At 48.5% G+C, this 14,437-nt stretch overlaps 1 protein-coding gene across 1 annotated transcript in view; it reads left to right on the top strand.

Annotated features, from left to right (window-relative positions):
- Positions 1–13,685, top strand: part of LOC102761842 (chromosome unknown open reading frame, human C20orf202) — an 18,592-nt gene extending 4,907 nt beyond the window's left edge. The window contains exons 3-4 of the mRNA XM_015559429.1: positions 11,150–11,494; positions 13,301–13,685. Coding sequence (XP_015414915.1) covers positions 11,150–11,494; positions 13,301–13,540 — 585 coding nt within the window. The 3' untranslated portion in view covers positions 13,541–13,685. The remainder of the gene's footprint in view (positions 1–11,149; positions 11,495–13,300) is intronic.
- Positions 13,686–14,437: the final 752 nt, after the last annotated feature.

Below are 14,437 nucleotides of genomic sequence, written 5' to 3'. Positions count from 1 at the left end.
CCACGGCGCCAAACCGGCTAAGGCTGGAACAGTCTGTTTTACGTTGGTAAGAACTTAAGTTTGAACAAGTTCTAAAGTTCTACATTTTTAGTTCACCCAGCCCATGTTTTATGTTTTTGATCTCACATTTTACATCTTTTTATCTTGTGTATCCCTTAAATAAGTATTGTGATCCTCGTTGATTTTACTACTTTTGTCTTTTAACCTTTATACTAGTTTTATAAGTGATTCATTCACTACTTTCCAGTGAGATTTATCCTTTCATATACGTTCTTGCACTAACAAGTGCCTTTTTTTATCTTAAAGAAGTTCCTTTAACAACAGTATATATATGTTACTTTAACATATCTTGTAAGGCGGATTTAGTGGTGATAAACAACTTTAGCTTTTGCCATTCTGGGAAATTCTTTATCTCTCCTTCACTTCTTAGTTGCAAGTTTTATTCTTTTAGCACTTTGAATATTTCATACCATCTCTTCTGGCCTGTGAAGTTTCTGCTGAAAGATCTACTTATAGTCTGATAAAGGCTCCCTTGTACATAGTAATTTTCTCTTGCTGCTTTTAATATTCTCTCCTTAGCTTTAAATTTTGACATTTTAATTATAACGTGTTTTAGTGTACGTCTCTTTGGGTTCCTCTTACCTGGAACTCTCTGGTATTCCTGGGACTGGATGTTTCCTTCCCCAAGTTAGGGAAGCTTTCAGTCATTGTTTCTTCAAATAATACTTCTGCCCCTTTCTCTTTTCTTCTCCTTTATATATAATGCAAAGTGTCCCTTGGGAGTTTGACCGGGAAACTGGGAGTTTGATCACTCGCTATCATGTGTGCTGACCACCACGGGGTGGCACAGAATGAAGGAAGGCCCCAGCCAGCAGCCAGGGAAGGAAGGCTCCGGCCAGCAGCCAGAAGGCCTCGATTGGCCTTGATCGCCGGCGAGGCATAGAGACCCTACCTGTACACTAATTTTGTGCACCAGGCCTCTGGTTGTCCTATAAGTCCCTTGAGCTATCTTCACTTTTTTTATTATTATTCTCTTTTCTTTTCGCTGTTTTAATGGGTAACCACTGCCTTGTCTTCGAGTTCACTGATTCTGTCTTCTACTTCATCTAGGAGAGACTTGGAGACAATTCACCATAACCCCCACCTCAGGTGCAGTGACTCACAATGAGTGGGACTCAAAACCCAGAGCTTCTCCCTTAGGATCAAAGGGTTTGAACCCCCACGTTGGGCATTCCAACTTTTAAGACATACATTTGAGCCCTCGTTGGTTTGACTCAGTGGATAGAGGGTCAGCCTGCGGACTGAAGGGTCCCAGGTTCAATTCCAGCCAAGGGCACATGCCTGGGTTGCGGGCTCGGTCCCCAGTGCGGGGCGTGCAGAAGGCAGCCGGTCAATGATTCTCTCTCCTCATTGATGTTTCTATCTCCCTCTCCCTTCCTGTCTAAAATCAACAGAATATATTTTTTTTAAAAAGACATACATTTGAGAGAGGAGCCCCCAAAATGCTTATCTCCCTCTCCCTTCCTGTCTAAAATCAATAGAATTAAAAAAAAAAAAAGACATACATTTGAGAGAGAGGAGCCCCCCAAATGTCTAACTTTGAAAACCAATGTGCCTCCCATCCTGAGACCCACAAGACGGAAGCAATTTGAGAAACTGCTCTTAAAGGTCTCACTTGCTCAGACTTGCTCAGCCCAGGGCCCAGCTCCGAGGCAGCCGGCCATGCCCAGACTTAAAGTGAAGGAGGTTCACCTGCTTGTGTTAAAGCGTCAGCCTGGGAGCCAGGCATCTCATATAACACACGTGCCTGGGAGTCTGCTGGGACTGTCCAGGGATGGAGACTGGCAGGTGCCACCTTCACACTTGCCCTGTGCCATGCTCAGAGCACCAGCTTCTCCCAGAATGGAGGTTTTGCACACATCTGATGTCCCAATTTTTGTGGCCGCTGCCTAGGGGACACCTCCTGTTGCTTGGCTCTGGAAGCCAGAGAAGCCAGGGACTATAATAATTGGTGTCACCCAGAAAGGAGCTTATGCCCTTTGCTGGCACTCCAGTGTTTATGGCTACTGCCGACGGACACCTCTACCTATTCTGGCTCTGGTGGCCAGTGGGGCTTATGCTCGTGGGTCCTACAGGGACTATAACCACTGGAGAGTTTTAACAGCCACCCCAGCACACAGCAAGGGACAACAGATCCAAGAGCTTGGTCAGCTAATCATCATGCCTGAGGCCTGAGGGGCAGGATTCTCATTAAATATGCATCGAGGGGCCGATTGTAATCCTTTCTGGAGACCCCTGAGGGGGCCTTTGCGCTCACCCTCTGACATGCTCTGGAGCACCAGTGTCTCCTGAAGGGAGCTTTACATGAGTCTGCACTGGTTTTTGCAGCTTCTGCCCAGGGGACACCCCTTGATTGCCTGGATCTGGTGCCAGTGGGGCTTGCATTCTGGGACCATGGCAATTGGAAAGTTCTTGGAGAGCTGCTGCCCCCGGGGCATTGCACACACAGTGGACTGAGGCCGACCCCCCAACCTTTCTGTGCAGGAGGCCTCTTTGCTTGTCCTGGAGCTTTGGTCTGAGGGACAGGCTTCAGGTCTGACACATGTTTAGTGGCCTAGAGAGTTCCTCTCAAGGAGCGTGGGCTGTGGGTGCCATCTCGGCGCTCCCCCTCTGCCTTGCTGCAGCTCACCAGTATCACCCAGAAAAGACTTACACACTCGTCTGGAGCCCTGATTTTTGCCACTGCCACCCAAGTGACACCTCCAGACCACCTGGCTCTGCTGGTCAGCAGCGGTCCCACGGACTGTTTATATTTGCATACTTTTAAAAGCCGGTGCCCGAGGATCTGGCTCCCAGTCAGCCTATGTCTAGGGGCTGAGATCCTCCCCTTTAGGACACTGACAGGTCTTGTCACATCCTCAACTACTGGGAGCTATTAAGAATATAATAGGGCCTTAGCCAGCTTGGCTCAGTGGATAGAGTGTCGGCCTGCGGACTGAAGAGTCCCGGGTTCAATTCCAGTCGGGGGCACATGCCTGGGTTGCGGGCTCAGTCCCCAGCTGGGGGCATGCGGGAGACAGCCGATCAATGGTTCTCTCTCATCATTGATGTTTCTCTCTCTCTCTCTCCCTTCCTCTCTGAAATCAATAAAAACATATTTTTAATAAAAGAATATAACAGGCTGCTTGGACAAGTACAAGTACAAAGATTTGAGAGACAGCCCAGAGCTGAGGAAGGGCTGAATCACAAAAGTTCATGTCTTACACAGGCCACTCCTTCAAGACTGGGAGAGGTGGTTGCTTCATCTACTGTATAGAAACCAACACAGAGAGTCAAGCAAAATGAAGAAACACAGGAATAGGTTCCAAATGAAAGAACAAGACAAAAACCTTAGGAAAAAACCTTAATGAAATGGAGTTAAACATTTACCTGATAAAGACTTTAAAGTATTGGTCATGAAGATGCTCACTGAACTGGGGAGAAGAATGGTGAACACAGTGAGAACTTCCACAAAGAGAGGATGAGCCCTGTTATATACTGTTAACTAGGTAGACGTCACCCCCACCCTCAAGAAGCTTGATTCTAGTGGGAGAAAAGGAAAAGGAAACATAATACAGCTGTTGTAGTAAGTGCTACAACGCTAAGGTGCATAGGTTGCGCAAGCCCGAGACAGTGCTGACCTAGCCTGGGAGACGGGGTGACTCCCCAGCAGAAGCGAGGACTGAGCAGAGATCGGAGAGATGAGTAGGAGGCAGCCAGGTAAAGGCGGCCAGGAAGAGAGACCCAGCAGAGAGACTGGCCTGGGCAAGGGCCCTAGGAGAGAAGGGAGTATGGTGAGTGTGAGGCTTGAAGAAGAGCGTGGTTGCCATGGAAGCTCAGAAAGCAAGTGGGAGGAGAAAAGGCTGGACTGTCAGCAGGCCGGGTCACTGCAGAACCTTGTGGGCCAAGGTGTTAGTTCTTTATCCTCAGAGCAGTGAGCAGCCACTGATCAGTGAGAGTAAGGGCTTAACATCTTTTCCTCCTTTGCCTGAGAATTGTACCTCTCGTTAACTGTCTAGCACTGTCTCCTTGGAAACACATAAACGTGTGTCCACTATGTTACTAGGCAACATTGCTGTGATAAAAATGACCCCTGAGGAGGAGGCTGGAATGATCCATGTGGTAATGGATTGGAGATATCAGTATGAACTCGTGCTTGGCTCGTATAGATGCAGATGACTCCGTATAGAAATATTTATAGATATGTATATACACCGGGTTAGTATACAGGCATGGTTTCCTTTCTCTGTCAGCCAAAAGGTCCTAGAAGCAATGATCCTGCATAACAATAAGCACACCTTGTGCCCAGATCCTCGTTTCTAATACCATTCCCAATAAAAAGGAATCAGGGAGAAATGGCTGGTTGTAGGCCTGCAGCAGGAAATATACAAGATGAGCTTGGAGCATTATATAGTGCCAGAAACTAAGGAAGTGCTTAAATAAACAAATCTCTCTCTCTCTCTCTCTCTCTCTCTCTCACACACACACACACACACACACACACACACACACACACCTGAGTGCTCCCTCTTTCACACACACACACACACACACACACACACACATTAGGGTATGTTAAAGGACATAGGGACCAACTGGAAGAGCTCCCAATGGCCAAACCTGGAAAAATTTGATCAACAGAATAAATAAAGGAATATTGGATTATACCCTAAAGTATGATAAATGAAAAAATGGGAGAAAAGATAAATCTCCCATGAAAGGGAGTTGGGGTGGGGGGGCAAAGCAACTGTGCAGAGGAGAAACCTGCCATGCCTGCTTACCTCCGGCAGGCGATCAAGGTCAACAACGGTCAAATCGTATTGACAGTACATGCCCTTGATATAATGTGATGAGAGTGGCACTTTACCCCTGTGGTTTTCCTACCCAGTCCCATAGCCCTAGTCTAGCCATGAGATGAGCATAAAATAAATCCCAATGGAGGGACATTTTTCAAAATACCTGAGCAGTACTCCTCAAAACGATCACGGTCATCAAAAATAAGGGAAGCCTGAGAAACCGTCCGCCAAGTGGAGCCTAAAGCGACATGATGACTAGATGTGGCATGTTATCCTCAATTTAGTCCTGGAACAGAAAAAAAGACATTAGGTAAACACTAAAGAAATAAGAATAAAGGGCTTTAGCTAATAATGCATCAATATTAGTTAACTAGAGGCCTGATACACGAAAATTCATGCAAGAATAGGTCTTCCTTCCCCCAGCTGCCAGCACCGGCTTCCCTCCGGCACCCAGGACACAGGCTTCACTCTGGCCCCGGATTTGTCTGGAAGGACGTCCGGAAGGATGTCCAGTCTAATTAGCATATTATCCTTTTATTATTATAGATTAACACATGTATCATACTGATATAAGGTGTTAATAATAGAGGAGATGAATGTGAGGATATGGGAACTCTCTCTACTACCTTCCCAATTTTTCTGTACTCTAAAATTGTTCTAAAAAATGAAGTTTTTTTGCCCTAACCAGTTTGGCTTAGTGGATAGAGCATCAGCCCACAGACTGAAGGGTCCTGGGTTCGATTACAGTCAAGGACATATACCTTGGTTGCAGGCCTAAAAGATCCCCGGCCCTGGTTGGGGGGCATGTGAGAGTCAACCAATCAATGTGTCTCTCTCATGGGTGTTTCTGTCTCTCCCCTCCATTCCACTCTCTCTAAAAATTAAATAAATAAATAAAGAGGTTTTTTAAAGACACTGATTGGTAAATTACATCTGGGCTAGGAGGAATTATAAATGCATGGCAGGAAATCATACTTTGGGCTTCATGAACCTGGTGACACATATAACTGGGCAGGTGCAAAGACATTGGCTCCATGGGACATGAAGCTTTTAAGCCAGGATGGCTCCTGTACCCATCGGATGGGGATCTCACAGCCTTGCACCTGCACTGTACTGCCTGCTGGGTGGCCGCGAGGACTGCTGCTGAGAGAGGAGCGCCTGATGCTAGCATTCGTGGGGTGTCATGCTAGCAAGCTGAGGTTTCTGTACTCTATCCTGCAGCATAGGCCAATGCCAAGTGGGACTTAGGACCCACTTGACTGCTAATGGGTCCTCTTACCAGCTGTGGGCTAACACCTTGGCCCACAATCAACTCCTGAGCCTGAGGTGTATTTGAGCCAAAGAAGACCCTTTGTGGACCTTGTGGTGGGTGGCAATGAGCAGGAGAGAGGTTTGCATTTTGAAAATATTCTCCCTGTGGTTGCTCATTCTTCCTCAGGTGCAAGGAGACAAGAGAGAAAATAGAGACCACTTCATTTCTGTCACTCAGAAAAAAATTGTCCCTTTAAAGAATAATTTAAAGACAAATATACGTCAATCAAAGCAGAGATGGTAGGCAAAAATTGAGGAGGAGGTACGTGAGTAGCAGAAGTTTGAAAAATACAGATCAAATCTGACCCCCTGTGTTCTAGGTGAGAATACTCTGAAAACAGCCTGCAATGTGTCAAGGGGAGTGACATGAAAGAATAGCCCCGGTAAGATTGAGATTTCACCAGGTGAGGGAAGGGGGAGGAAGGAAAAGTATTCCTGGAAGAGGGAATAACACTTAACAGGCTCAGAGGTGAAGTAATAGTAATGAATTACTTGTGTGTGTATTTTAGTTTACAATCATTTATATGGGCCTCCCCGTATGCCAGGCACTGTTCTACGTGCTTTTCGAATATTAACTCAACCATCTTAACCACCGTGTTCTGTGGGTGCATCATGCCCATGCTCCCCCTAGTTGGCACGATGGCAGGTGCTCACGTGGGAGGAAGGGAGGGTGAGAGGGTTTGAGGGCCCTAACATGTGGAAGCTTCTTCCTGCTACACATCTGCCTCATGTGTATTTTACTAAGTGGGGGAGAGGGCTAAGGTGCCTAGAATAGGAGAGGGGACAGCCCCAAGGGCAGGTAGGGCCCTAGACTGGGAGTCAGAAATGGGGGCAGAGCTGAATGACACCTCTGAGTCCACTTGCCCCGTCCAAGAGATGGGAACTCTGCCCATGAGCCTCAGGGCAGGTCACTACACCTCTCGCATCTCTGTGAGCCCTGTGAGCGTCACGGGGTGCGCTCTCTGCTATGAACTTCACGGAGCTGTTGTGAGGAGCAGGCCGGGTCCTGAACAAGAAAACACTTGGAAGAAAATAAAAGAGGCGGAAGGATTATAGAAAGGGCCAGAGGGGGGCGGAAATCAAGGGACCTGACTTCTGCTGCTATATTTCTAAGGACATTGGTTTGACACCTGTATTAAATAGTGTTTTTAATAAAGCAGAACTTAATTCTGTCTCATGTAAACGTATACTTGGCAGTTAGGACTGGCGTGGTGGCTTCATCAGTCACAGGAGACCTGGGTTCCTGCTGTCTTGTTGCTCTGCCATCCTCCACTTTGTGGCCCAAGAAGGCTACGCCACCTCCAGCCCTTGTGGCCACATTTCAGTCAGCAGGAGGATGAGGGAAGAGGCAGGGCCCCTCCTCTTTCCCCTGAAGGGCACAACCCAGAAACTGCACAGATCACTTCCATTTGTATCCCATTGGCCAGGATTTAACCACATGGCCACACTTACATACAAGGAAACTGGGACTGTGTCTTTGCTATGAGTGACTAGGAGAAGGGATATCAAAGGACAACTGATGTTTGCCACAGCTGCTGAATTGCTTGGGCAACTCGTATCTCCATCTGAGCCACAGTTTCTTCATTTGCAAATCCCTTCATTCCTTCACTCATGTATTCATTCTACATATCCTATATAATAAAACCCTAATATGCAAATCGGCCAAACAGCAGAACAACCAGTCACTATGACGTGGCAAGAGGCAGATGCTCAATGCAGGAGCTGCCCGCTGGTGGTCAATGTGCTCCCACAGAGGGAGCGCCGCTCAGCCAGAAGCCAGGCTCACAGCTGGCAAGTGCAGTGGTGGTGGCGGGAGCCTCTCTCACCTCCGCTGCAGGCAGGTGGTAAGGAGCGAGGGGTCCCAGATTGCGAAAGCCCCAGACTGTGAGAGGGATGTCTGACTGCTGGCTTAGGCCCGATCCCCGGGGATTGGGCCTAAGCCGGCAGGCAGACATCCCCTGAAGGGTCCCAGACTCTGAGAGGGCGCAGGCCGGGCTAAGGAATCCGCCCCCCCTCAGTGCACGAATTTCGTGCACTGGGCCTCTAGTACTAGTATATGTGCCAGGTTTGTGTTACAAAGTACTATTTTTGAACCACTTGACTGCTAATGGGTCCTCTTACCAGCTGGACCATAAGCCCCATGAGGTCAGCTGTGGGGCTCTTTCTTGCTCACCGCTATACCCCAGCATCCCTGTACCCCCAGCATCAGTGCAGGGTCTGACACATGGAAGCCATAGTATTAGCTGCCCATGGATGATGAATAGTTAGCGATTCTGGCTTTTGTATTTGGTGGAGACATTTTTCCTTGCTCAGTGTTTAAGTTCCTTCCTCTTCCAGGCCTCCTGGCTCCCCCTTCCCTTACCCCACATGCCAAGCCTTTCTGAGCTTATGAAGTAAAATGAGCCAGAATCCCAAGATTAAAAATAAATGAAAATGCATCAGAACAAGTTAACCACGAGAAATGGCTTTCCAGGTGATCAGGTGTCAGCACTGGAGGCCAAGGACCGAGCGCCAGACTCCAACTGCCACGCACTCCCATCGACCCTCCACTGTGTTGGGCAGAGAACCCACTGGGCCTGCCCAGGAGCTCAGCAGATGGCTGGCTCGAGCCCCTGCCTGGCGCTCCATCACTTCAAAACAACAGGCAAGGCCTTCCACACAGGTCAGGGGGAACAGGTTCTAATTCCAGCCCTGCGGGGGTGATCCTGAGAAATCTGCGCCTCTTGGTTTGGTTTTGTTTTTTCAGTCCTCATCAGAGGAGTGAAGATATTTTTTTCCATTGATTTTTAGAGAGAGTGGAAGCAAGGGGGAGGAGAAGAGAGAGTGAGAGAAACATCAACACAAGAGAGACACATCAATTGATTCCCTCCTGCCCGTGCTCTGACTGGGGGGGAGATGGGGGGAGGAGGAGGATTGAACCTGCAACCGAGGTATGTGCCCTTGACTGGAAATTGAACTGACGACCCTTCGGTCCTCAGGCAGACACTCTAACCACTGAGTGACACCGGCCAGGGCCAGGGCCTCTTTGAATGTCAGTTTCCTCATCTAGAAAAAGGGGCAAATGGTAGGATCTATCTGTCATCAACTATAAAATGCAGATAACAATGGTGTCTCCCTCGTAGGCAGAGGTTCCTAAATTTCCTCAGTTCACAGCACCCTTAGCATGTCAGTAATTTTTTCACAGTGTGCCAGGCCCAAAGAAATACCTAGCAGTTATTAAGCAATTCATTTTAAACAACTTAATAATTGTAGTTTATACAGTATCCAACAGAGGTTATTGTGTTTTCTTCAAATTTTTAAAATACTTTTTTGTGGTGCATCTGTGAGATTTCTTCCATACCTCAGGGTGCCTCAGCACATGGTTTGGGAATCGAAGCCAGAAGGTTTTGAAGATGAAATGAAGTTATGGATGCCATGATACCTGGTCTGGAGTAGATCAATAAATGCTGATTGTCCTACATTATCCTTCAATTCTCTAGTTCTTTCTGGGTCCCCACGGCCACACAGCTATACTTCCTGTCTCCGGCTCCCACCGCCTGCTGGTTTCTGCTTGCCGCCTTTCCTCTGGGCCCCTCCAGGCTCTGGCCCCACTTCTGAACTAACTTCCTTCCTGGTGTAGGACTGTTGGTCCCACTTCCTCACCCCTCCCCAACTCCACACACTTGACGTGACCTCTTCCTGGGTGGAGTGTGCATCCCTGCCCCTTAACTTGGACTTGGCCATGGGACTCACTTTGCCCAGTGGAATGTGTTGAAAGTGACAGTTCTGCGTGTAGGCTTTAAGAGGCCTCACAAGGTTCCATTTGCTCTCTTATCCTTTGCCATTGAGAAGGGAAGAACACGCCCCAGTGGCCCAGGGATTCGAGGAGGAGGACAAGAGAACCATGAAGCAGGCTCAAATCTGCAGATCTAAAGTCTGATGCAGACCACCCCCACCAACCCACGAACTCAAAGGTGAAAATAGACAATTGTTGTTTGAAAGCATGGAGTTTTGGAGGTTTGTGACAGTGTCCTTGTGACAATCCAGCCTCTGTACCCAGTTCCTACAGCTGAACTTGGCTCACAGTAGGCACTCAATAAGTGATTGTGGAAAGAGAGAATTAAAGGGTATCCACTTCAGCCCTTGCCAGTTTAGCTCAGTGGATAGTACGTCAGCCTGTGGACTGAAGGGTCCTGGATTCGATTCCGGTCAAGGGCACAAACCTAGGGTGCAGGCTTGATCCTTGGCCCTGGTCGGGGTGCGTGCAGGAGGCAACCAATCAATGTGTCTCTTTCACATGGATGTTTCTCTCTCTCTGTCTCTTCCCCTCCCTTCCACTCTCTGTAAAAATCAATGGAAAAAAATCCTCGGGTGAAGATTAACAACAACAATAAAAGGATATCTGCTTCATAGCAAGTTGTGAAGAATAAATGGGGTGTCAGTTAAGGCTGTGTTTGCCCAATTAAAACTGGGGTTCACTGTCTCACAAAACAGGCAGATGCTATTGGTGATTCTGTGACTCCGTGATCACAAAGCCTATGCAGTTTTCTTGCCCTTTGTCTTACTTAGGGGTGTAAGCTGGTTACTGTAGCTCCAGGCATCGCACCCACATTTAAGGCAGAAAGATGGGGAAGAAAGGGGAGCATCGCTGACACTTTCCCTTTTGCCAGCTAGACAAAAGTTTTCCTAGCGGTCTCAAAGCAAATTTCTGTTTTGATCCCATTCACCAGAAATCGGACACCTGGGCATCCCAGAAGCAGGGGGACTTGGGGAGTGAACATTCCCCTTTATCTAGACGTGATGGATAAGTGAGGAAGGGAGGGAGGGACTGGGGACACGGCAGGAATAGATGGGGTATTTGCCCCAAGTGAGATTTCATATATAAATAATAGAAATACATGTTTTAGAGGGAGAGACTATAGATATATATGTCACTTGGAGCCCTCAGAAGAGGACCCCTATTCTCATAATAATTGTTTTCATCACGTGAAGCTTTGCAGTCTCTGTAGTCCTATTGGCATCAGATCTTGGATTCTGGAACTCACAGGCACGGAGGCACTGTTGTCCCAACGGTCTCCCTCCTGCCCTCCCTACTTTTTCTCTTTAGAGCACTGAAACACTTTAAAAAAAAAAAAAAACCCTACATTTTCCAATGTGAGCCACTTCCTGGTCTCATTAACTTCATCCTCGGTGATTTGGCCAGACGCTGCTTCCAGCCTGAAGCAGGCAGGAGACTATGTAAGTCAACGGCCTGTCAGGCCCATCACCAGGCCAGCGTCAAGGTCTCTCCCAAGGACACTGAGATGAAAACAGCAGAAGAGCCAACCCCGAGTCTTGGGCAGACCCTGGAGTGGCTGAGGAAGGAACTGGTAAGGCTCTGCATTTCTTTTTACCTGACACCTCCACCCCATGTATGCCAAGGTTTGCTGGTCCCCCTTCCCAGGTGCCCCATTGGCTGGGACAGAGGCTGCAGGCTGGGGTGTAGGCCCTGCAGGCAGCCCTCTGGGACCAGCCACACAGTCCACAGTCGCCACCTCAGGTACAGGGATAAGTAGGTCATGGCCTACATAGGAGGCTCTGGGTGCACTGCGTGCCAGACCGGTTTCAGAAATTACACTGAGTCCTGGGTATGTGCCCAGCTCTGCTGCTGTGTGGCTTCTACCAAGTGGCTTTACCTCTTTGAGCCTCAGTTTCCTTATCATAAGGTGGGGGTAACAGTTGTACCAACACTGCAGGGGTTACTGAAAGGATTTGGTGAGAAGATGGTGTAATTCGCTCAGTGTCTGCTCAGCACGTCTGCTACCATCCTGGCCCAGGTGGCTGTGGAGTACAGCCGCTGTCTTAGCCTGGGTGTGCTCTGTGTCCGCCTGGGGCAGAGGTTTGCACAAGGATTGGGGCACTAACAATTCATTTTGGAGGTGCAAGCCCAGAGCAGTGAGAGTGAGGAAAATGGGGAGTGGAGGCCAAGGGCATATGCCCAGGTTGTGGGCTCGATCCCCAGAGAGGGACTTGCAGAAGGCAGCCGATCCATGATTCTCTCTCATCATGGATGTTTCTATCTCTCCCTCTTCCTTCCTCTCTGAAATCAATAAAAATATATTTTTTAAAAAACGTGTGGGAGGAAAATCCTAAAATTGAGAAAACATAGGCAACATTTTCCCAGGAATTGGGAAGGGATGGCTGCATGTTCTCGGGGGTTTCCTCTTTCTAGCTCCCTGTTCTCTTGGTGTTATTACTACTGCCTGCAGGGTGTACTTCACTTGAATATGAAGTCACTCTCTCCTTAATGCCTATAAAATGATTTGTTAGTGAGGGTTATAGCATATAAGTGGGGTTGTAAATAAGAAGAATCATGTTTAATATTGATGATGATAATGAAGATCATCACAGATCTTGGTAGTTCCGCATGCTTTATTTTAGAGTGGGAACTAATTCATTCCATCCTCATAATGTTACTGGACCGAAGTCTGTGTGCCCAATGCTTCGAAAGGCCAAAACTCAAAATGTCGGGGTTTGGAATAAGGAAAGGTTCATTGATCAAGAAGGCACCCACCGAGAAGATGGGAGACCTAGTGGTGCCTCAGATCCTTCTTGCCCCCTGGACCAGGCCAAGGGTTCTTAAGGGGCTCTGAGGAAGTGCTGGTGCTGCTTGGGCACGTCTTAGAGGACCTCAGAACCTGGCCATCGGTGGTAAAAAGGCATCAACACTGGATCTTCCTGGACAACAGAACCCTGACTTCTGAAAGGATTCCAGTGTCCAAGTTCCGGTTATGTCCCAGTCCTGTGGTTCTGTGAGGTGCGGGCTGGGGCATGGGAGGTGGAGGCTGGGAGGTGGGGCGGGGGTGGTGGTTGTGGTGAGACCTTGGTTCTGGGTGCAGCTGGAGGCCAAAGTTCTCTCCTCTGTGCCATGCTCCGGCTGCATGATTGTGGTCTTGGTCTGCTTTGTCTGAAAAGCAAGTCAGTATCTCGTTGAACAGCAGAGGGCCATCTTGAGCTGGTTACAGTAAGAGCCCTGGGAGGTAGGTAATTTGCAGATGAAGAAACTGAGGCTTTGGTGCAAACAGCTTCTTCGAGCTTGTGGGCTTGTCTCTGGCAAGACAGTAATGAGAACAGGCTTTCTGGGGGAGTGTCCAGTGCACTGCCCGCCCCTCGCAGACCTGTTCTCTCTCTCCCAGGCCGAGATGCAGATCCAAGACCAGAAGCTCCTGCTCACACTGAGGCATCTTCGCAGTGTCCTGGAGGAGCTGCGTTCCGAGAGTGCCCACTGGGAGGATGCCACGTCCAGCAGAGGGACATCGCCCATCAGAGCCCGAGCAGGCTCCGAAGGCCGGGGTCACCAGCCCGTGTCATCCAGGCGGCTGGCCCAGCTCCAGCTCCTCCAAGGGGTAGATGGCCGGCGAAGCTCCCTCCCTTAGCTGGTCAGAGATGACCCTGGGCTTGAACCCCTCATCACTAATCTAAGTTTTGTGATGCTGTTGGGGTGGGGGACACTAGGATGGGAGTCAGGAAGTCCCTAGGTTCACCTCTGTCCTCATCTACTAAATGTCCCTGGACCCCTCACTCAACTTCTCTGTGTCACTGGTTCTTTCTCTGTCAGTTATGAGCATTTTTTGATGAGGCACAAATAAGGTATTGGGTGTGAACATGCTTTGAAAAACACAAATAGGTTACATGGTTCTGGAAAGCACCATCAAGTAATCCTCAAAAAGTAATTGTTAGAACAAAGTGCTCAATGTGCGAGGAAGTTTATCTAGTCTTGCCATGGTGACAAGCAGAAGCCTGCGTAAACCTTGATGGTTGTTTTCTGCCTTCCAACAGGACTTCTCATTCCCCTTTATCTGAGAGCAACAGATGCTGTCACCATTCTGGCCGTAGGGATGGACATGTGATCAGGCCTGCCCAATTATAATGCATGGCCACTCTAACAACAGGATTGGCTAAGTGGGTTGGCTGAGTGGGTCAGCACAGCCAATCACAGCCCTTCTCTGGGATTGCTAGCTGGATGCTTGTTCTATTGCAGTTGCAAAGCTGGGGCTGCCAGAGGCCATGTAACCTGCCAGGTGGGGAAGACCTGTCTGTGCTCAGAAAGAAAGAGGCTAATCTTAAAAAAGAAGTAGAGAGAGGACCAAACAAGAGATAGGCTGAGAGGTAGAGTGCTTGCTCGTTTTAGTCCCTGGTTTCAGGTCCCAGTTCAATGAGTTACTCCTGCGTTCTCTCCAGTGACTGAGGCCAGTGAATTCCACCACCACCACACACACCAATTTGTTTTTGCTTAAGCAGCTTTGAGTAGGGTTTCCCTCATTTGCAACCAA

The sequence above is a fragment of the Myotis davidii genome, unplaced genomic scaffold (genome assembly GCF_000327345.1).
Source record: "Myotis davidii unplaced genomic scaffold, ASM32734v1 scaffold354, whole genome shotgun sequence".
Taxonomy (NCBI): domain Eukaryota; kingdom Metazoa; phylum Chordata; class Mammalia; order Chiroptera; family Vespertilionidae; genus Myotis; species Myotis davidii.
The sequence above is the reverse complement of the archived record's forward strand: the minus strand, read 5'-3'. Positions and strand labels throughout refer to the sequence as shown.